General features: G+C 37.3%; 2 protein-coding genes across 6 annotated transcripts in view; one reads left to right on the top strand and one right to left on the bottom strand.

The window, feature by feature from the left end:
• Nucleotides 1-17216, bottom strand: part of LOC132139557 (leucine-rich repeat and calponin homology domain-containing protein 2-like) — a 76501-nt gene extending 59285 nt beyond the window's left edge. For 2 of the 5 annotated variants that reach the window (XM_059548006.1, XM_059548007.1), the window contains exon 1: nucleotides 16389-16697. In XM_059548006.1, the coding sequence (XP_059403989.1) occupies nucleotides 16389-16626 (238 nt within the window). In that variant the 5' untranslated portion in view covers nucleotides 16627-16697. Of the gene's footprint in view, nucleotides 1-16388; nucleotides 16698-17008 lie in introns of those variants that run through there. The other 3 variants (XM_059548010.1, XM_059548009.1, XM_059548008.1) reach the window with 3 other exon arrangements.
• A 578-nt stretch (nucleotides 17217-17794) lies between these two features.
• On the top strand, nucleotides 17795-23801 carry LOC132130579 (uncharacterized). Its single transcript, XM_059542330.1, has 9 exons — nucleotides 17795-17967; nucleotides 18407-18553; nucleotides 18703-18800; nucleotides 18936-19027; nucleotides 21306-21363; nucleotides 21485-21537; nucleotides 21668-21739; nucleotides 21841-21964; nucleotides 23097-23801. The coding sequence occupies exons 1-9, from the start codon at nucleotides 17877-17879 to the stop codon at nucleotides 23439-23441; spliced, it is 1080 nt and encodes a 359-aa protein (XP_059398313.1). The 5' UTR covers nucleotides 17795-17876; the 3' UTR covers nucleotides 23442-23801.
• Nucleotides 23802-23840: the final 39 nt, after the last annotated feature.

Raw genomic sequence — 23840 nt, 5'->3', positions numbered from 1 at the left:
ACATTGATGCTTTGAATTGAAATATTTAACAAAGCATGCAAACAAAAGGCCGCTGTTATCGTGTTTGTTTTGTGATCGCACATGAAAAGCGGCGATTACCGTACTTTTCGGACTATAAGTCGCACCTGAGTATAAGTCGCATCAGTCCAAAAATACATCATGACGAGGAAAAAAAACATAAGTCGCACTGGACTATAAGTTGCATTTATTTAGAACCAAGAACCAAGAGAAAACATTACCTTCTACAGCCGTGAGAGGGCGCTCTATGTCTTCAGTGTAGACTACAGGAGCACTGAGCAGCATAGAGTGCCCTCTCGCGGCTGTAGACGGTAATGTTTTCTCTTGGTTAATTTCTCTCGGTTCATGTCAAATTAATTTTGATAAATAAGTCGCACATGACTATAAGTCGCAGGACCAGCTAAACTATGAAAAAAAGTGTGACTTCTAGTCCGGAAAATATGGTATCTACTGACCAACCTAGGCCAAGAGAGAGAAAAAAAAGGTCAAGCTGTGTCTATCCCCTTCAGGGTGTACAGCCCTTAAATGTGCAATAAAATCTATAGTTTTTACCCCAAGATAATTCTACAACAAAAGTCATTTATTCAAGCCCAATGACAAGCTATTAAAAATTTAGTTCCTGGAAAGCCCTTTTATCTGTCACACTTCAAAATAAATCCATTTAAGCTTTCCACATTGACTTCTGTTCGCACAACATAACCTTAGAGTTGTGAATACAATCTGAACTTCTAAAATCCTCACTGTGTGTGCAATGGAATTCCATGAGTTAGGGCTGGACAATTGTGGCCTAAAATCAAAACCTCGATTAAATTTAACATTTTACCTCGATTACGATTAATGAACGATTATTTTGTTTCAGTTTTTTTTTTTGCCCTCATAGTTCAGGGTTACAGTACAAGGTTTGTACTGTAAATATGATTGACTATCAGCAGTTATTTTATCTATGTTCGTAACCTTTCTTACTAGGGTTGGGTATCGTTTGAATTTTATCGATTCCGATTCTTATCGATTCATAGTTTAGATTCCAATAAGATAAAAAAAATCCAATATAAAAAATTTAAGTCAAACATTTAGATGTCAAACATTTTTACAAAGCATTCTGTTGCAGCTGAATAACATGAGCAAAAATCAGCAGCCTACAAAACACTGCAAGAGGAATTTTGCCTGTGATTAAAAAAAATATACCATAGCAAAAACAACTAGATTAATATAAATTTCAAATATTAAAGTGTTAAAGACAAGTAATAAGATAGGTCAGTAATAAGAAAGGAACAAACAAATCAGTTAGCAATATCATAAATAAATACAACTAAACTAAATTTAAGGTACAGAAACTGTAATTAAAAGTTTAAAAACACTGCATAGTTCTCTTTTTATAAATAAAATAAAGATTAATCAAGTAAAGTTATTAAATATATTCAGTCAAGATCAGTGAATGATTTTCTTTTGTTCTTTGATTAACATTAATGACAGGCAGCGCGTTTATTAGGCTGTCGATTTAAGCAAAAATACTGCACATGTGTGTTTTCTTTCTCATCTGTTTACGGTCTCGTAAGACAAAAAAACGGTTTATGAAACTGTGTTTATGATGATATACTGATGTAGTTTTCGGTGTCGTAGTTTCGACTCGGAACAACCTTTTCTACAGTTAAAATACACAGAACAGTCCGAGAACGGACACAAACCGGGAACCCGCAGCGCGACCGCTGCTCTCTATGCACGCGCTTGTGCTTCATGTGCGCTGCACACAAACATGCTATAATAAGTTTTGAGATTCTAAGCTACTTTAGTGATAAATCACAAGACAGCGCTGACAACTAGTTTCTGTGTTCCTCTGTACGCGCGATCTTCATAGCTACTGTTTATATGAGTGTTCATGCCACAATGCAGCTGCACGAACATGGGAGCTCAAAATAATAATACACATCCGACCGTCTAATCGCTTGAATGTCCAAACCATAAAACAAATACAACTGACAAAGTTTAGTTTAGACGCAAGGCCATCACTATGTGTCGAACCGGCGTTCACTTCCGTGTTTTGCTTTTATGCCACTGACTGGATGGGGCAGAGTCATGTGGCTACACACGGGCTGGTATGCTTTTAAGGGGGAAGTGCTAACAGGATTAAAAAAACGAAATAACCGACATGGGAAAATTACGTCGGTTAGAGGTTCTGAATTTGATTATTTTTCGATTAATCGTCCAGCCCTACCATGAGTCATAGTCACCATCTATTGAAATCTGCTCATGTGTCTGAGAGCTGAGATGGACCTTCAATTTTAATAGCTACTTAACTAATGAGAACTTGAGAAAGTCACACAGTGTTCCTGGTTACCCTAAAGAGAGAGAAATTAAGGAGACATTCACTTATCACACTGCCACAGCCAGGTACAAAAAGCCCCGGAACTTCCTGTTACATTCTGTAATATGGACCCTTTTTACAGAGTGACATTACATATTTGATTTAGCAGGATTAATTTAGCAAACCAGTCAACACTATTATGATGACGTTTACAGCATCAATACACAACCCTCTTTCCTATTTGCACGTCAATATAAGAGACATTAGTCAGGGTTCTGCTGTGCTTAAACTTTGACAGGAATGAGAACGAGGCAGTGAGGGATAGAAATACAGTGCATTGTATGGACTGTACTGATTTCAACTCTGTTAAACAGTATAACTTTTAACAGAAAAATCTCCATAAAACAGTTTTGATACAGGATCTTTATTTATGCATGCCATTGTAAAGACTAAGACTATCCCTCTCATGGCCTCGTTTTCATCCACTTTAAATTCAGTATGGCATCTAACCTGACTGTCTGTTCTTGGATTCAATCCCAACATTTTTTTTTAACCTTATCAGTGACTTGTGCCGCATCAAGAATTCTAATAATCCTGTAGTCACAGTAATCACAGAGGACAGTCTCGCAGTATTTCACAGTACAGTAGCTGGGACTCCCTCCATAGAAAGAATGTTTTTTTTACTGATATTGATATACATCAAAATTATTTAAATGTACAGTTTGCTTGTTGCGGTTTTTATTGTTTTGTTTTTGAGTGTGTTTTTGGTTAAAGGGTTAATTTAACCAAAAAATAAATTGAAGTCATCATTTACTCTCTTTTTCGGACCACAAAAGGATAAAAAAAATGTATTCCCCACATGTGGATGTTCATATAATGGCAGTAAAGGGTGAAAGTATCACAAAATACTCTTTTCATGGTCCAAAAAAGAAAGAAGGGCATATGGCAATAGAACAACACAAGGATGAGTAAATGATGACATAATATTCATTTTTGGGGGAACTATCTGCTTTGCAAGGAAGAGGATTAGGGCCAAGCAATAATGAAAATAATAAAACCATCTCGAGATTAAAGTCATTATAATGCAAGATTAAACTCATTACATTTCAAGAAAAATGTCTAAATAAGATGTTGAGAATTAAATTATATTTAGAGAATAAAGTCATTGTGTTTTGAGAAAAAAAGTCTAAATAAAATGCTGAGAATAAACACACTAGTGTTATGTTCATTTGATCTGGTTGGACAGTGTTAGTCAGCGTCTGAAGTGGCACAGGTCAAAGAGAGCAATGCTCATGGTTGAAGCATTTGATGTGGTTGACCAGAGCTCGAATTTGACTTTTTGCCGGACTCTCTCTTCCTTTTTTCGTCACACATAATATCACATCAGAAAAGTAGAAATCAATTTCCTAACAAGTGTTTAATAATGATGTATTAATTAGGAAAGTTGATATGTAGGTAGGGAGGGCTTTGCTGTACCAATAAGACAGTGTCTATTAAATAATTGTAATAAATAAAATCATTTACATTCTATATGTTATTACTGCATCCTGTTAATGTACAACACTAAGGTGCAAATAATATCGATCACTGTTTAGAAGTATAAATAAAATCTAATTACTATTTACACATTGCAAAGATCTGCTACTTCTACACAGCTTAAACAGAATCGCTATTTTCACTTAGTGTAAATTGCACATAGTTAAAAATGCTGCTGTTGTCACAGTGTAAAAAGAATATATCACTGTTCTCACTTACTTTAAATGGCATCTACTTTCACTTTCCGATGTGATATGTAATGAAAAAGGAAGAAGAGCGAGTTCGGCAAAAGGTGGAAACGAACTCTGGAACATCCATGAGCATTGCTGTCTACGACCTGTGCCACTTCAGACACTGACTAACACTGTCCAACCAGATCAAATGATCATGACACCAGTGTATTTATTCTCAGCATTATATTTAGACTTTTTGTTTTATTATTGCTAGGCCTTAATCCTCTTCCGTATTTGACCTGAAATTGTTTAGTGCTCACAACAATAAGATGCATAAATTATTAGAATAACTGAACAGTTCAGTCCAAACATACAGTTTCAAATACAGCTGTTGCATGACAGCAAATTCGGGACCTTCCACTGACTGCTGTAACCTGTATCTCTGAATGTTTGCTCTTTTCAGAAAGTCTGAAAAATGTGATTTTTTCTATAGTCGTTGGAGCAAAACTTTGTAGGGATGCATCTATCCGATACTCAGGATCGTTATCGGCTCCGATACTTTTTCTGCAGATCGAGTATCCGTCAGACGCAGTGATGCACGGGTTGATCCAAAATGAGCGGGTGCCTGCGGTCACCCGTGGTTGCCCGCGGTTACGAGTCATCCAGAAATATTTTTAATAATATTCGGGTCGTGATCTGTCGGGTCGTTTGAAATAAAGATGCCAATTAAACCTTTCTAATTTATATAGTACTAGACATAATTTTGAAATACAGGCCTACACTTTATTGGCTGAATAACTGGCGCGAAGATGACGCACGAGGTCAGTCTGCAGGTGGAGATGGCGGCGGCAAGAGAAAAGGTGAAGACGCTGTTTTTGCTAAAACATGATTTTGACGACTTCATTAAGATTTGTTTTATAGAAAACTCTTTTTAAAAGATTTTCGTTTTGTATAAATTGTATCTTAATTTTGATCAATGTTTTATCAATCAATTGCCCGTATTTTATAAATAAGAAGCAAATATATAGCAGACAATGTAATGAGGCGCCGGCACGATCACTTGCATTGCATGTGAACTGGAGGGTGCCGAAACTCAGCTTGTGCCTCACAGATTTGAGAAATATAGGCTATATATTACAAGCTTGAAATGTCTAATTTTTAAACTAAAATATTAAAACCAAAATAAATAGGCTACTCTCTGATTTTGTAATCCATATGAAATGTGCATTTCTCTCTGGCGTTCATGGCGAGTCCGCATCGTCAACTTCATCTTTGCAGCGACACAGAAAACACCAGTTTATTACTAAATTAAATGTCTCCTTGCATATTTTCGAACCAGCAGGCCATTCTGGGTTGAGCGAGACCCCACGGAATGAGCGAGTGGAGCGTAATATATGGAGAAATGCGCTCTCTGCTCCCGAGCTCTGATCGGAACAAACCCGAGCCTCACTGTCTGCTGAACAGAAACATCAAAATAGACATAGCCAGACTAGACTATTTTAGTACAAATGAGCTTATTGATGATTTTTTTTTATAAATCTTGACAAAATAGAATATATTAAGGATTGTTAGTTTTTTTGTTGCCTAGTTCCTACGTCTATGGCCCAATGATGCTATGTTGAGCATTTACTACTTAAAAGAAATGCGGGTCAGGAAGCAGGTCGGGTACAATATTTTATTTTCCTTTTTTTGCGGTTCGAGTTGCGGGCAGGTTAGTTGAAAACGTCGGTCGGGTGCGGGTTATTAATACACTTACCCGCGCATCACTGGTCAGACGAGTCCGATCCAAATCCGATATTGTACGTATACTATTCTGTGTTATTGTTGAGCTCCACGAAAGGCACAAACACATTATAAAGCACCAAAACGTTTTTGTGGACATATTTCCTGTGTTCTGAAGCTGTTCCATAGTTCCATGTGGGGTACAATTATTATTGAAGTCATTAAATTCAAGTTCACGTAAACTCTTCTTTCTGCTGCGGCTGTCCGCCATCCTCCATTCAGCAATCAAACTGCTTGTCGCGTTCAGTTACAGTCAAAACGATGAAACTCTCTTCAAGAGCGCACAGTAACTGAGGTTTAAAACTGTTCAAAGAAAAGGTTTATTAAACTAACGCACAGATCTAATACACTGCGTATCAATATCTCTTCCCTTTGTACTAGTGATGTCCGGTTTGCAAACAAAACATTCGATTTAACTGGTTCTTCTTAGTGAACCGGTTGAACCAGTTCACCAAATCGGACTGAATCATTTGAACCGGTTCGCGTCTCCAGTAAGCATTAATCCACAAATTACTTATTTACTTTTTTAACATGGCTAACACTCCCTCTGAGTCTAAATAAACCAATATCCCGGAGTAATTCATTTACTCAAACAGTACACTGACTGAACTGATAGGAATAGAGAACTGAAGTTGAGCACGAGCCGAGCAGCTTGTGTGTGGTACGAACTTTTCTATGTGGACTCGCAGGAGTGCGCAGCCTGCACACTGTGACTCCGTATTGTTTCAAGCTCATCATTCTGTGCACGGGATGCACATAATCGCTTTGTGTCGCTCTGTATTGGCGCCTTTAGTATTATAATACTTTTCTGTGCAAAGATTATTAATAGTCTTTCTTGTTCTTTCCTATCTATCACATGTTGCTGCCTTTATTACTGTGGTATACATTTAAAATAAACATTTTTAAATGTATTTACTTGTTTTTTTCATGAAATGTATTTTACAACAATACAAAGAGCAATGTGTAATATTTTTTCCAGATTTTAGGACTTATTCACTTTTATTTATGAAGAAAATTTTTCATTAGATTTTATAAAATTATTGTGATTTTTCTAGAATCTAGAGTATCTCTTGCTGCTGAATTATCCACTAACCTAGTTTATAATAGTATTTTTGTCATAGATTATGATTATATATTTTTTTTTTAATTTGTTATTTTTCATTAAAATGAAGTTGTGTATATTAATAGTGATTATCAGGTCAACACAGAAGTATAGAAATTCTACATTTATTTAAAAAAAACTGTGCTGTATCGGATTGGATCGGTATCGGCAGATACTCAGAATTTTCAGGATCGGATTGGTTCTGAAAAAATGGTATCGTTGTATCCCTAAGCAAAAGTGAACGCTACAATAACAGTTGCAATGGTCTCCTATTTTACCCTCACAGGTCAGCTGTAGAGTTTAATCTGGTACTCTTCACTTCCACATACTAAATCCAGAAATGCGAAACCACTTCCTCTAAATTCTGTCTCTGTCAATAGAACAAAAGACATTAAACTTACTTCACATATGACAATATTTAAAGTAATGTTCCACTCAAAATTTAAATTCTGTCATCATTTGGTGGAATTTAAAAGAAGATGTTTTGAGAAATGCTTGTGTTTAATGTCTATTGAATGGAAGTCGAAAGTTCTTCAAAAAAATCTTAAAGAAATGCATACTGGTTTGGAACAACATAAGAGCCATAAAGGAGAAAATTATGACAGAATTTAGATTTTTAGATCACGTATATAATCACTACCCTAAACTATGGTTTCCATGAACATTTGGGCTGAGCAGCATTTTCAGTTATATATTATATTACAACCTTTCTGATTTTGACATTTACATTCAGGAATCTGTATGACCTTTTGTTTTATCTAAAATCTAAATAAGGCCTGTGATTAATTCCACATGGTCTAACATCCTTAACAACCTTCCCTCATTGGTAGGTGAAATATTGTGCCTTTAAGCCAAAATATCACTTAGCTGTTAAAACAGAGTTATGACTGGCATTAGGCATACATCTGCATCAGCTTTTAATGCAGGCATCCTAAAAGCACATTAGATACATGAATATTTCATACATGACCACAAACTGCCTTAATGCAAGAGATTTTCATGAAAGACAACTTTGCACTTGAATATTCTATAGTGCATACTACAGCTAGATAAAACTTTGCTGCACTGACATTAAGAGACAAAAAATAATTTTATCTCCATTATTGCTAAGAAATGTAATTTGTTCTTTATATCTAAAAACACATGTTTATTGGTCAATCTGACAAACACCTTTATGATTCTAGAGCAGGGGTTTCATACATACGGTCCACAGGCCAAATATGAATTTGCAAAATGCAAAATGATTTAAACAATAATATAAAATAAAATATAATAGGGATGTGCGATTAAACGAAATTGAATCGAAATCGCGATTTGAGACGTTGCGATTTCCTAATCGCAAAAGCCTGCGATGTGGACGCGATATTACTCTGTTCCAGAGCATATGCATGACTATCGGCCTTGAGTGACAGTCTAACTAACCAATAGAGTGAGCGCTGCTCCGTTCTCCCCAATCAGCATTGCTCTAGCCAACTGTGTAAACGTCCACCATTATATAAAAAAAAAAAAAAAAAAACACGGAAAGCAGAGAGAGCCAGAGTGGGATTATGGCGTCTACAGGGTCAGATTAGGCAAATTAAAACTAAAGAAAAACAGAAAAGACCGACAACGAACAAAAAACATAATTTACAAGAGCTGCGTCACTGCGTCACAATGCATATCAAGAGAATCTCTTATTGCATGATCTCTATTCCCCATTCAGAAGACCGCACACACAGCCTGTGTCTCTGAATGCTTCACATACTCGCTCCTCTCTTCCCCATGCAGCGCGAATCCCGCGTCACGGACGAGTCGTTCACACTCGCCGCACTCACGCAGCCTGTTTCGTAACGCTCGGTTATATTCTCGCGCGGCCCTGCACCGCAAAATCTCCACGAGCGCATCTGGCAGTATGTATGAGGCTCGACGCACGCGTGCAACCTTCGTCATCTCCCGCCTGGCTCCGCATTTAAAACTAATGTAAATTCAGTCTAACTGCTTGCTGATTTCACTTGGATGAAATTAAACATTCAGCACATTTTCCACTTGTTCTTTAAATCCCAAATACAGTGTAACATGTAATACTTGTATAATTGACTAAAGAAATACAGTTATTTATATAAAAATATTTCCAGTGAAATTCAGTAACTAAGTTATTCCTATAAAATTAGTTATACCATTATAATCTCGTGTCCCGAGGGGGAAAAAAAAAATTCGCAATTAGATATTTTCCCCATATCGCACAGCCCTAATATATAAAACAATTTTGAATTTTAAATAGTGTATTTGCTACAATATTTTATTTAGAATTTAAGGAAAAAATGCTCATTTATTTATGCTGATATTATGCCTCGGGAGTCGGGACACCTAACAGGCGCCTTTTAAAGCAACGCCAGAATCTTGAGCAGCATGAGGATATGATGATAGCTGCATTGTAACTGATGCTTGTGTGGCAATTTTCTGGTGATTTTAAACATGTCCAAAAGAAGACATTTGACCTGGAAGGGTGGACAGGCTATTTAAGGAGAAATGGAAAAAAGGTTTTGTAATCTCAATGCCGACAGGTAGGCCTATGTTTAATCACAACTCGTGGCTAATATTAAATGACACTGTGACGCACTGAACAGCTTTGCATGTAGAAAGTAAATGAGCAAGGAGTGTACGATATTTATCATGTACTAATATCCTAAGTGTTGTTTTAATAATATGAACTGATATTTTGAAACTTTGCAAAAAACAAACAAACACATCATGAGATTTTTTCAGTGCCAGATGAAGGCTATCAGATTAAAATATAATTCAAGATACGAGGCAAAAATGCCCTGTAGTTTTTTTATATTTATGTCATGATAGTTAAGTAATGTCTAACTATAACAAGAGAATGTTCAAGAATGTCAGCTCGATCACAAATTAACTGATTTTTTACAATAGTTCAACAAAAAAGATGCTAGTATTAAGTGTGTTACATTAGTCACAATGCCGTCTCTCTCTGTTTCGGCAAGAAAAGGTTTTTAACAAAGCCAAAGTAAGACCAACTGTGCATCTCCGAGCAGCACTGAGTATTTTGTTACCGAATGAATCTTTGTTTTTGAACAAATCATTCGAGTCAATGATTCAGTGGCCCATTCATAAAGACTATCCCTGTGTCTCAATGTTCATACTTTCCATCCTAAATAGTATGTGAGATTAGAATAAGTGTGTCCCAAATCATAGTATGTTGAAAAGAGCAAACCAAAACTCCCCGGATTGTCTACTATTTCAGGTCAATTTTTGAAAAATTTGGATACATGCACACTCTAATGACTAAAATTCCCCACAATCCATTACGCTTTGGTGAAGAATTTATTCCAGAACTACAAACACGAATAAAACATGTAGAGTTTACACGTTTTACACTCTAATAATCAACATTTAACCTGGTAAAAACTATTTATTTATTGTTATCCGTGTTATATTTCATCTGCAACAGCAATGTGAACTTTTAGAAACATCCATTTTGTCGTTCACTTTTAAATGCATCATTGTGCAGAAAATGAGTTCTCCGCATGAAAGACCCGCGAATGGCAGATCAACAAGCTACTACTTTTCTCTCCAGTACAGTAGGAAGTAAATGAAATGAAATGTGGAGGATGTTAACTGTGACAAGATGATTGACAGGCCAGTTTACAGTGACCGCGTGCATGTAACAGGTGCGACAGAGCGGCCCTTTAATCACGCAATTGTATGACGTTATAGTATGTCCCAAAGCTTGCCAACCCTTCTACTACATACTCAAAAGTGTGTAATTTTTCTTCACCAAAAGAGTACATACTCTTATAAGTAGTATAAGCAAGCACATTAAGACGCAGGGTTTCACTAGCTTCTTTTCTAAACGAAACTACTGGCGGCTTTAGTGTCATATTTATTGATCCTTGACAGACCTCAAACCAACCAAGGTGCTATCTCAAAAACACACTCTACAAAATATGGTAATCACTATATATATTATATAAGACGTGTGAATATTGCACATCCCTAAAATAACCTAGCAGCATCTTTAAAAAAAAAAGTTTTACTAGATTTGTTTTGTAAATTTATATTGTAGTTTGTATGGTTAATATTAATGTAAATGTGAGCAAACTAGGGTTTAACAAAAGGTAATTCGGCCCGCACAAGGGGACATTTTCTCAGATCTGGCCCTCAACCTTAAATGAGTTGACACCCCTGGTCGTGAGAAAAGTTGGGGATATATAACAAACCCAACCATCTCACCTCAGGTCAAACTTTGTCACATAAATCATCTCGTTCAGTTGTTCAGATATCTGTGTTTAGAAACGAGTACACACACATATTTGTCATTTATCTGAACTTAAGACTGGTGGTGATGCTTAAGATATTTTTGTTCATTGAGGGTTTCTGTAAAAAAAAAAAAAATAGTAATAGATCATAATAATTATTAAAAGATAATAATACTACTAATTCTACTACCATACTAACAATATACAATGCACTATGGATTAATGAGCTGCTGGTTCATGAATATTAATCACGTTGTCTGCGTTCGGTCGAACTGATTTGCTGAAATCAAAACAGGGACGGTAATAGATGAGCGCCAGCCAATGAAATTGCCATTTGCGCATTAGCTCCCTCCACTACCGGAGAAACTGGCATATCTTCTGCTTGTTTGAAAATATGAATAATTCTAAATGAACTCCATTATTTTGACAGGAGAAGACAACAAAGAATATAGTTTACATGTAGCATGTCGATTCAAGGGGCGGTCATACTAGACTTTAAACGTGCAAAATTATTTCGGACGCCGCTGCAAATATGGGCGGGAGCAAGATAAAACGGTCTCTCCTCAATTATCACAACATGGATTAATATGTGCTTGTACTGTGTCTTTTGCGACAGCGTCGAAAGCGTCTTATTATATTGTATTCTCTGCATCTCTCTCTATATAAATATATACACCCTAAGCAATAAAATATTATAAAACGTCCTCATTAAAATGTAGCCTACCATCTGTTCCTGTTTCCACTGACACTGCGAACCATGCAGCTTCTTTTTTTATTTTATTTTTATAATCTTTTAAATATGTATTATATAAAATAGGACGCTGCGCTACAGCTAAAGTTAGCGCTTCCTTCATTTTTGAATTTCTGTACAGAGGTCACGCTGTGACGTATCGATCTTCTACTGCTCCCACATCTTCACGTGATGTGAATTCGCAGGTCAGAGTTCACCAAACTTGAACTTTGGAACACAGCGAAATGCGAAATTTTTCGCATGAGCTTGCGTTTCCGGTCTGACGCATTTGCATGCGTATGAATGGAAGTCAATGGAACGAAAAGTGCAGTGTGACCGCCCCATCAGCGTGGTAAGACTCTCGCTCTCTCTCTTTGCATGTGTGAGAAACAGAGCTATTAGCAAAGCGACGGCGAGTCGTGGTCCTTCACACAGAGTTTACAGTTCGGCAAATACCATAGACAGTAAAAGAGGCAAATACAGGTGTACTGTGCGTCCATTGAGATTAATTGAAAAGTACAGATAACTTGATGGAGAGAGAACTCTGAAGCGCTCAGTGTTCAGCGAGTGAAAATATATCTGCCCCAATCTTATAATAGCCTCGAACACACACACACTGACGAGTAAAGTCTAAGAATTTATTAGCCAATGGATAACAATAGACATAATTTAGTCGCCCTGAGTAAAATATATTCACATATGCGAGTGATTTACTCGCAATGTAGAGGCTGTTTTGACGGTTTTCCGTGAATACCTTTAAATTGACACTGGTTTTACTCAAATGAAATGGTAAAATGCTTGTGAAGTGACTCAGAACAGTTCTGGTGATGATGTTTGTAGGGCTGAGATAAACGATTATTTTTTAAACGATTAATCTAACGATTAATTTTTTCAGACCGATTCGATTTAGATTATCTCCCCATTAATTGACTACTAACAATTTATACATGTTGATTTACATATCTGAATGAAAAAAACACGAATTCCTTAACATTGCAATATATGTTTATTGCCCTTAAAATTACAAAATAAAAGACTGACTAAGAATGCATTACTTTGCACTTGTATAGAGATAGCATTCAATAAAACCTTGAAGCCTTGAAAACACATAGCTTACTGAAACAAGCTTACTGAACACATTGGGCCTAGCTTACTGAAAAAAAGTTCTTCTTTCAGATGAAAATAACAACTTTCAGATGAAAATAACAACTTGATGTCTAGCATTCAATAAAAAGTTCACCCAAAATACTTGTTTAGAGCAATTGAAAGAATACAGTAACCAATGTAAACTTTAGGGCTTTAAGCTAATACAGAGAGTGCTTTTCCAAAAAATTAAAAATAAAAATTAACAGTGGGAGCCAGCAGCCTGTCATGTAGAAAAAAAATCTCCGAATGCTCCACGTGAAACTTTGGCGTTCCGCCCTTTTTCTATCGTGTCTAATGATTTTGGTTAATATGCACGAGGGAGATAGGGAGAGAGAGCGAGAGAGAGAGAGAGAGACAGCGCTCGTGTAGTTTGAAGACTGTGAGTGCGCGAGCGCGCGTGAAACTTGGGTGTTTCGCCCTTTTTCTATCGTGTTTAATGATTTTGATTAATATACACAAGGGAGAGAGAAAGCAATAAGCGCTCGTGTTGTTTGAAGAATGTGAGTGCGCGCGCACAGCCGGGGCTCTCTCTCTCGTACGCGCCCTGTCAGGTGCAGCACTGTCATTCTATTCTACATTACTCACCGATCAAATAAGGCTTTGACAGCCGCCAAAAAAAAAGATCAATGCAAAAAACCCCTGGATTGGTTATATAACGTTGGACAGAATGTTGATCCGGCCATCGCGTATATTCAGCGCACAAGGTAAACGTTTTGCAAACGTTTTTTAGAGGAATAAAAACAGGTTGACGAATCGATGCGCATATTTTGCGTCAACGTATTTTTTGCGTCGACGTCATCGATGACCTCGACGCGTTGTCCCAGCCCTAGTTGTTTGTGTATTTATGTCCTCATTATTGCAAGCGTCATGCGCTTCAGTCTATGTACTAAACAAACCATTCATTCATTCACACAGAGACATGCACGCAGAACATGCAGGATGCAGATTTCAACCAACTTTTGCGGCTTAACATTTACAGATACTGGTCCATATGGAGATTTGATTTGATTAATTAATGCTAACTTTGACAAATTCCGTGACTGTCCATATTAAAATGTAAGTTTCATTTTCATGACTGGATTTTGAGATTCCGTCCGCGTTTTCTGCTTCGCGGAAATCATAGCGCTGTATGCATCAAGAACCGGGTTTGAAAGGGTCCTCGGTACCACCGGTACTTACAGAAACCTGGTACCGTGACATTTTCATTTTTTTAGTACCGACTTGGTACCGAAGTACCGGGTCTTTTGACAACACTACTATAATGGTATATAAATAATACCATATTTACTAAAATAACTCTTACACTTTAAAATTGTCATTATTTTTTATTGCTTAGATTACATTTTAATTCATACAAATTCCTAAATAATGAGGAAGCAGGTAATCTAAATAAGTGTAAACACCAAAACCTTGTACATTCGTGGCATGATAAACTAAGTACTGAACAATATTAAACCAAACTGTGTAAAAGGGATTGAAACTGATCAAAAAAAAAAATGATACTGTACTGAATTAGGACAATGTACAGGTATCATATTGTGAGGTAGCAACTAGCAACCGATACCCAGACCTAAAATGCATATTATTTTTTAAACCAAGACAATTCACAGAATTGGGATCTAGTTTATCAATGAAGACACATATGATGACAACACTACACACAGCAAACCGTTTACTGTTGTTTACATCATAAATTATCAAAACAGTGAAAAGTGGTGGTGAAAAAGAAAGCAAGAAAGACAACGAAAGGAAATTGTTCAACTTTGTCACAATTTAACATCAGAGACTCGGGGATGTCTTCGTACTCCAGTGATAAGTTTGTGGCCAAACACAGCCAATCATAGCAAGGACTGCCAAGTGGGACACTTGAGCCACTGGAACAGACCCACACCACACACATGCTTACCATATACTCAAGCCTAGTCAAACTGTCAAACACACACAAAAACTAACAAGCAAACAAACAATCTTACAAAATACAAATGTGAACACAGATTGCAAGTTGAGGGCTTTCTTCTCTTTTTTCAGTTGAGCTGGCAACAAAGTCACTTCCTCGTATAGGTGACAATCTGGCACAAATTTCAACTATTTCCTCTTTCAAATAGATGCATACACATGCACACAAACAAAAGCGCACTCAAGCAGCTTTATACTATCAACGAATGTCATCTGTATGCCAACGACCCTGAAAGAAACAGGGATACCATTGTATGAATGTCCAGCGTTGAGAAAATCAAAACAAGGCTCAATATAAAAAAAACGCCCTTCATACAGTTTAATTGGATGCAAGACGGCCAAATATACACAAAAGACCTATTTCCAAGTGTAACTCAATACAGTTGAATGGGAGTGTAGCCACGATGGTGTGAATGAATGGGTTAGTGTCACTCCTCCCACTGTCTGCTTCACATCTCAATGGCTGTTTGCTGCAGCAAGACCAGCAGTACAGACCACAGACACTTCCGAAAGACAACCAGCCATTTCATTTCGAACCACATCTCCAAAAATAACTGAAATATAGCTAATCCACATTATGCTGCAGTAGCCTATAAATAATAGTCCAGCCCACTTGTACACACCAAACATTATTTAGATTAACAATATCGTTTAATACATCTAAATCGTAATACTAAATAGTAGTAAAATGCGTGCTTGTATTTATCCAGGCTTGCTTGCGCATTGATTTCCACTGAGAGCATGAAGAAAGGCGCGTGATAGATTATAAAGACAGCATCTTTTGTCTGGCACTACAGTCTCTATCTGCACTTATGGTCCATTTAAATAATGACTTTCACCATCGTTCAACACCCTATCCACTTAAAAAACTGTTCCCATAATTACAAATAAAACTGCTTTGTCAAAAATAAAAGGAGCATTCTAGGGTTGTCGCGTGCTCACCGATAAGGTGCAATGTTATTTCTACGTGTCTGCATGTTAAAAGCTGCTGAATTACTGGAGCAAAGGTTAATGAAGATGGGCTCTTCCAGCTGAAGAGCTTTCTCTAGTTTTATTCATACATGAAATATGGTTTGGTGAGAAAGTGAAATGTGAAACTAAAACAACCAGGGAAGCTGATGCCTTTAGACAGTATTTCTAATGCCAGCTATAATTGGGTTTGTCACACCACGCTGGATATGATAAACACGACCGAAAGCGAGATACAAGCACCATGTGCCCTGGCTATTGTAGCCAATACACAAACACCCACTGACAACACGCAAATGCAACAAAAATGCACCCACGCTCCTCGCTGCATGTCTTTTGTTGTCCTCTCAGACCAAGAGTCGCGAGAAGCGGGTCAGTGGAACACACATGGAGATTAGCCCACATCTGACGGACCCACCTGCTTGTGTAGTATCGGTCAGGTCGTAGTTGAGCCCCGGGTAGTCGCGCAGTTTTCTCCCGCTGATGTTGAGCATCCCGGAGCAGACGGCGTCTTCCAGCGCGCGTTCCAGACTGCGCGCGGTGTGTAGCGGGTGCTGCTGCTGTTGCATCACGCCCGGGTTCCAGTGCGCGACGTTGGGATAATGCTGGCTCTGGAGAGCCACAGCAGGTCCCACAGCTCCCTGATTCGCCGCCATTTGCAATTATTCTTACAATAATAATAGAGGGCTGCCTGGCGTGCCGCGCATGCGCAGACCGAGGTGGGGAGGGGATGGGCTACCACTGGAAAGGGGCGGGGGATTAGCTCAGCTCTGACGGCAGGTTTAGTGTTAAACCAAGAAAATTAATTAATGTTTTGCTTTTTATTTTCTATAAGTGAAGCAGTATGATGTTATTTATCATCGGGAATATTTATGTGATGCGCGAAGAATGGATAGTGATTGAAGCAGTTTCAAAAGCTAGAGTTATAATTAAGTTTAATTAAGTCATTGAACTATAATTAAGTCATAATTAAGGCGCTTTTTCAAAGTCTTTGAGGTAACTGTTGAGTGAAGTGAGGTTGAAAGGTGGTTGACTTACTTTCATTTTAGGGCGTGTCTTATCTTCTTTCGTCTGGTGCCCGGCGGGTGTTCAGTTGTGGTTAGTGTGGCACAGAAAACCTGGCCGTGTGCCCTGAGCTCAGAGGCGAGCCCTGGCGGCTGAATGGAGAAAATACTCGCCACTAATAATACAAATTAGCAATAAATACTGAATAAACTCTGAGTAGGTTTTATAATTGTGTTTAGAATTTGAGTATTGTACTGTATTGTATTGTATTCTATTGTAGAAAAAATATGTTAATGGACTTTGTATTAAAACACTTTTGAAATGAATACAACTGAGGAAAAGCCGTTGTTTTGTTTACATTTAACCCCCCCCCCCCCCCCCCCCCAGGTTTAAATGTAAACTAAACAACGGCTTTTCTTCAGTTGTATTATTCATTTCAAAAGTGTTTTAATACAAAGTCCATTAACAGGTTGGATTAACTCTAAAAAAAACATGTTTTGTCTGTGATTATGATAACAAAAATAACTGAGGGAAAGTTAAGAACTGAATTCCTGCCGCTAGTTGTGTTGTAAAGCGCCTTGAAAGACCTGCCCTGCCGGATTAGACAGCGCTATATCGGGCTCTCGTCAGACTCATCGCTGCTGGGCGGGTCACACTGCTAGCACTCACTATTCACCTGATCGACACAAAAGAAAGCGCCTTGAAACCGGCTCGATTTAAAAAGTTTTCATAGTTCGTCTCGTCATTAGCGTTTCTGTTTGGACACCTTCGGATATGGAATGATATTGCGGACTTTATTCAAAAGGCATTGCAAAGCTATCGAGTGTTTAAAGACTTTGGCTTTTTCGATTCACGCGACGCTTCTGAAACTTTTGCCTGCCTAACGACGTTTGGGGACGAAATGGGGGAGAATGATGTTCAGATGGAGAGTACTGAGCAAATGCAGGAGCCTCACGCTTCAAGCTCGGACAACAAAATCGACTTGTCATTAGGTTGGTAACTGCGAGGCGAGACATAAACTTAAAGTGTTTTGCGATTTGGGTGAGTTGGCAGGATCCGTGGGTTTCGCTTCTGTGTTGACGTGGAGAGAGAGCAACAGCGGTCAGCTGTCACATACATTCAACAGCTGTCACACCAACCTGCTCGTGCACACACGTCATTTACCTTGAGTTTAGCGTGATAATAAATGAACGAAAAGATGTGTGATTGTTAAAGAATAAAATGAAGCAAGTTATAGTAAATGTATAATAAAAACCTCATCCATCTGTACAGTAGCCACAGTATTTAGCTCAAACAAGATATATAGGCTACACAAATATTATCCTATATGTAATTCATATCATTAATCTTTCAATTGAAATAGTTTTCTATTTTAGAGCCTCTTTTAAAATAAACCAGAGGTGAAACACTTTGTTCATTTTGATTTCACAGATGACATTATAAAGCTGAATAAGAAGGAACTGAATGCGAGCCGAGCTAAAACTAAACGAGCTGCTAACAGGAACAACGTCTTGAAGAAACTCAACCAGGTTCCCCAGCAGCAGAGGGGACTCAGACGAGGAGCGCAGCAGTACCGAGGCAAGCATCTGATACTTAAGACTCTTATCGTTTATGACAGCTGACACATTTGGACTGCTTGGACTTCTGCCTGGCCTGATCTGTTTTAAAAATGCTTCAGGTGAACTGTATAAGCACTTGTAAGTTTCTCACAGAGGTTTGTCTCACAGGGCCTGGCAGGGCGAGAGGTTTGAGGAGACAAATGGGATCCGGGAGGGACATGATATCGAGAAGGGGTTCATTAAATATAGCTGCTGCCACTGTCACGGTATAAGTCATTGTATTGTTTCTGGTCCTAAAATAAGGTTAAATAATTGAAACCGGTTGTTTTCAATCGAATACCCTGTGTCCTATGTTAATACGATAACTTTTTTTTCAACAACGTTTTAAATGTGTATCATAGAGCGGTGAACTGTTTGATCAGACCACATTCACATCGAGGGGGACATTCAGAGGAAGAGGAAGAGGAAGAGGAAGAGGAGGCGGACTGAGCAGGTTCTACACTCTTCATTCATTCAAACATGATCACTCATAAAACTGGAATATGTTATGTTTTGTTTTTTTACTTTAATATCTAAACAAAATTTGAATGATAAAATGTACTATAATACTAATAATACAGTACAGTATCATGCTTAATTATTAAAATGGTGACAACGTATGAATATAGATAAAATTCAAGAATCTCAGTCTAAAGTACCTATTGTTATATGATTAAGCATTTATTATATACTCTACAATTCAACTGTGAGCAGGACGATAGGATATTATGATATATGTGCCAACAGAAGAGGTGAAGGTTGACACAGGAACTCATGAGAACTGGTTTTCATGGGAAGTAGTCTTCCAATGTTTTACATTTACATTTACATTTATTCATTTAGCAGACGCTTTTATCCAAAGCGACTTACAAATGAGGACAGTGGAAGCAATCAAAAACAACAAAAAGAGTAATGATATATAAGTGCTATAACAAGTCTCCTTTAGCTTAATACAGTACACATAGGAAGGGCTTTTAAATAATATAATAAATAAAAAGAAAACAGATAGAACAGAAAAAGAATAGAGCAAGCTAGTGTCAGAGGTCTATCATCAACACACTATCGTAATCACTTCCGGGTTACTTCTTCCGGGTCAGGTATGCGTCAGCAGTCCTTCTCTCTCTCGACTACTCCTGTGTGTGTGTGTGTGTGTGTATATATATATATATATATATATATATACACACACACACACACACACACAAACACACACACACACACACACACACACACACACATTTATATACAATGTATAGCCCAATCTATTTGAAGATTCTATTTGAAGCCATAATGTCTGCATAACCATAAACACTGAAAGTCACAGTTGCAGAAGAGAAAAGTAATTGACCATTTCAGCCTTGGTTGCATGGACATATTGTCTGTGTTGCTTCAGAGAGAAGCTTATGATGATGCAGCTGCAGTTTATCATCTCTAAGAATTCCGACCTTGAAGACACACAAAGGCAGAGATATACACTACCGTTCAAAAGTTTGGAGCCAGTAGAGTTTTTTAAATTAAGTATTAAGAAATTATTAGTTCTGTCCGGCAAGGAGCAATTTGCTTGATCAAAGTGATAGTAAAGATTTATAATATGTGACCCTGGAGCACAAAACCAGTCGCTGGGGTATATTTGTAGCAATAGCCAAAAAAAAAAAGAATTCCTACTGTAAATATATTAAAACTTAATTTTTGATTAGTAATATGCATTGCTAAGAATTCATTTGGAAAAATTCAAAGGGGATTTTCTCAGTATTTCGGTTTATTTGCACCATCAGATTACAGATGTTCAAATAGCTGTATCTCGGCCAGATATTGTCCGATCATAACAAACTATACATCAATTGAAAGCTTTCTGAAAACTCAAGTTTTGTGGTCCAGGGTCACATATTACAAAAGATTTCTATTCATTAAAGAATCCTGAAAAAATCCACAAACAAAAAGGTTCAGTCCTTGATTCTGATTGGTTGAGCCATGTTCAAAGCTTTTGTAAATTACACTACAAACATACACCTTTGTTTGCTTCTGTGGATTGATTGGCAACCACAACTGTTTCTGAGGAACTACATTGTTTGGTGGAAGAAAACTGTTTTTATTCATATCATTACACTTTATTTGCTCTGTTTTATTCTGTGAAACCTTACTACGTATATGGAATAACTGTTTTATAAAAGCAGTAAGCCCCATGAAGCAGAGGTTTACAGTGAATTTATAACTCAGCTTCACTTCGTGCCTAACAACGCCACTTAGCTGTTCTAAATTCACTGTAAACCACGGCTTCTTGGGACTTATTGCTTTATTACGCTCCAAATCAGCATATTAGAATGATTTCTGAAGGATAATGTAACACTGAAGACTGGATTAATAACTGCTTTCATTCAAGATTTGGCACCACAGGAATAAATTAATTTTTAAAATGTAATAAAATAGAAAACTGATATTTTAAATCATATAATATTTGATAATATTACTGCTTTTACTGTATTTTTGAGCAAATGAATGCAGCCTTAGTGAGCATGAGACTTTTAATATATAGTTAAAATACAACAAGAATAAATGGGGAGAAAGATGTATTGGGTGACATCTGGTAAACTCTCAGTATTTTATGGGTTGTTGCAAAAAATATTGAATCTTTTTAGAAGTAGCAATTAACTTTAAGAAAAAAGAGCTATAAACTCACCTTAGAACAGTCTGCAGTTTAATATATAAGTGTTTGATTGCTGTTGTTGTTGTAGGGGTGCATTGTCAGCAAGAGGACAGAGGGGTGGAAGACCATTTCTATTAGACAGAGGGGTAAGAAGGACAATCTTTATTAATAATGATAAAAAAACATTCACATTATACACAACTTATACATGGATTGACCTTCGTGTTAATATATTTTAGACCTACATTTCTGTCTTTGTTACTTCAGTTTACTGCTACAAACAGAGCTGAGAAATTACAAAGGTATCAGACGATAAGAAGGTGAGTTTGAATTAAATGAGAATATGACTCTATATTCCAAAAAGTATTCTCAAGGCGTGTAAACTAATTGTCTCTGCTCTTTTTTTCTCTCTCTGTGTCTGTCACACCCACATGCACACACACACTGAAGTCGAAGAACAGCACCATCTGGCTCCACGCTCACAGTTTCTCTGCCAAATGCTAAATCTGCACCTGTCGCTGTGTGAGTAAATGCACCATCTGACTTCTTTCTCATTCACTGGTTGTATATTTCTCTTTGTTTATCTTTTCTTTGTCTCTCTCACACTCTTTTCACTCCATCAGGAAGACATCTAATCAGGTTAGGAGGGGTGGGGCAGTGTTAAGGGGCAGATCATCTGGAGGATCCAGTACTTCTTCACCTAAGGGGATTCCTCTGCAATTTAACTACAAAGCAGCCACTAACCAGGTGAGTTTAACAGTCCGGCAGAGCCTGTATACCCAGTAAAGTAGGAGTCAGACATTTAATGCATTTTATTATCTGTGTAAAGTAGTGTTGTCAAAAGACCCGGTACTTCGGTACCAAGTCGGAACAAAAAAATGAACATGTGACGGTAGCAGGTTTCTTTAAGTACAGGTCGGTTATGGATTCATACAGCGCTATTTCTGCGAAGCAGAAAACGCTGACAGAATCTGAAAATCCAATCATGAAAATGAAACTAACATTTTAATATGGACAGTCACAGAATTTGTCAAAGTTAGCATTAATTAATCAAATTAAATCTCCATATGGACCAGTATCTGTAAATGTTAAGCCGCAAAAGTTGGTTGAAATCTAAATCCTGCATGTTCTGCGCGTCTCTGTGTGAATGAATGAATGGTTTGTTTACTACATAGACTGAAGTGCGTGACGTGACGCTTGCAGTAATTTCAGCATCTGCCGTCTCAATGAGGACATAAATACATAAACAACATCACCACAACTGTTCTGAGTCACTTCACAAGCATTTTACCATTTAATTTGAGTAAAACCAGTGTCAATTTAAAGGTATTCACGGCAACCCATCAAAATAAGTTCATTTTTACTTAAAGGCATTGTGCTAGAAATATTACTATTATTTAGTAGAAAGGATGTGATACTGCTACTACTGTTGAAAAAATTAATAATTTTTTTTTAAAGAAATAAATCACAAAATATTTCTTCCATGTTTTATTTTAATAGCAAATCCTCTTTATTTACCAAAAAATCAAATGTTTAAATTTCATTAATTAAAAGACAAATTAAATTTGTTTACGGTTTTTCATAATTATATTACTTGTAGAAAAACTTTAAACACAATTGTAAATAAGTATAAAGAATGGAACTGGTTTTATTTTTAGTGATAAAAAGTTTTTTAGTTTTTTTTAATTAGCATATTTTTGTGTTTTGCTTTGGTACCGAAATTGGTACCGAGAACCATGGATTTTCACTGGTATCGGTACCGAATACTGAAATTTTGGTACCATGACAACACTAGTGTAAAGACAATACATTTTATAAAAAATGCATGATTAAACTGTTCTTCAGCTTGTAGAGCCTCTGTTTTTATCTTGTTTTGCAGACTGCCGTATACCTTAATGACCGTTTCACTGACCTGAGGTTAAGAGGGCTAGGACGGGGCTGGGGAAGAGGAAGAGGAGCTCTTGGAGGAGGTGGAAGAGGCAGAGGAAGAGGAAATATCATTGGTGGTGGACGAGTTAGAGGACAAGGAAACATTATAGGTGGTGGACGAGGCAGCGGAAGAGGAAATATCGTTGGTGGTGGACGAGCTAGAGGACAAGGAAACATTATGGGTGGTGGACGAGGCAGAGGAAGGGGTGGGTTTGGTGTGACAAGAGGAGGAAGAGGCTTGAGAAGAGGGAGGGGAGGAGCAAGAGGAGCTGATCGAACAGTAACTCTTCAGTGATTACAATTACAACCATTCAGTTTTATGAAGTAGTAGTGTTTACTGTTTGTGCTGCACTGAAATTTTCACAACCAACAATATTGGGGCGAAACAGAAAAGAAATAATATAAGTTTCATCTGAAATAGTTTTGGAGGCCCGAAATCAGTGACGTTTAACTACAGCTGGTAACAGTCCAATTACCAAAATTTAACTGACACAATTTTTTTCAGCTTCAGTTTTCAGGTAAATGTTTAGTTTTGCTAACAATAATGAAAAAAAAATATTTATATATATAATTTGGGTGCATCTCTTTTTGCTGTAATGATGTCCTTCAACTAAATATTTAAAAGATTTCTGTCAGTGTAAAAATGTTACTTACCGTATTTTTCGGACTATAAGTCGCACCTGAGTATAAGTCG

Source organism: Carassius carassius, chromosome 4 (assembly GCF_963082965.1).
Source record: "Carassius carassius chromosome 4, fCarCar2.1, whole genome shotgun sequence".
NCBI classification, from domain to species: domain Eukaryota; kingdom Metazoa; phylum Chordata; class Actinopteri; order Cypriniformes; family Cyprinidae; genus Carassius; species Carassius carassius.
The sequence above is the reverse complement of the archived record's forward strand: the minus strand, read 5'-3'. Positions and strand labels throughout refer to the sequence as shown.

Bases quoted from the DNA above. Each gene is read 5' to 3' on its own strand.
- LOC132130579 (XM_059542330.1), top strand. From the start codon at position 17,877: ATGGGGGAGAATGATGTTCAGATGGAGAGTACTGAGCAAATGCAGGAG. The intron at 21,740-21,840 runs GTGAGTAAATGC...TCACTCCATCAG, and splicing joins AAATCTGCACCTGTCGCTGT to GAAGACATCTAATCAGGTTA. The intron at 21,965-23,096 runs GTGAGTTTAACA...CTTGTTTTGCAG, and splicing joins ACAAAGCAGCCACTAACCAG to ACTGCCGTATACCTTAATGA.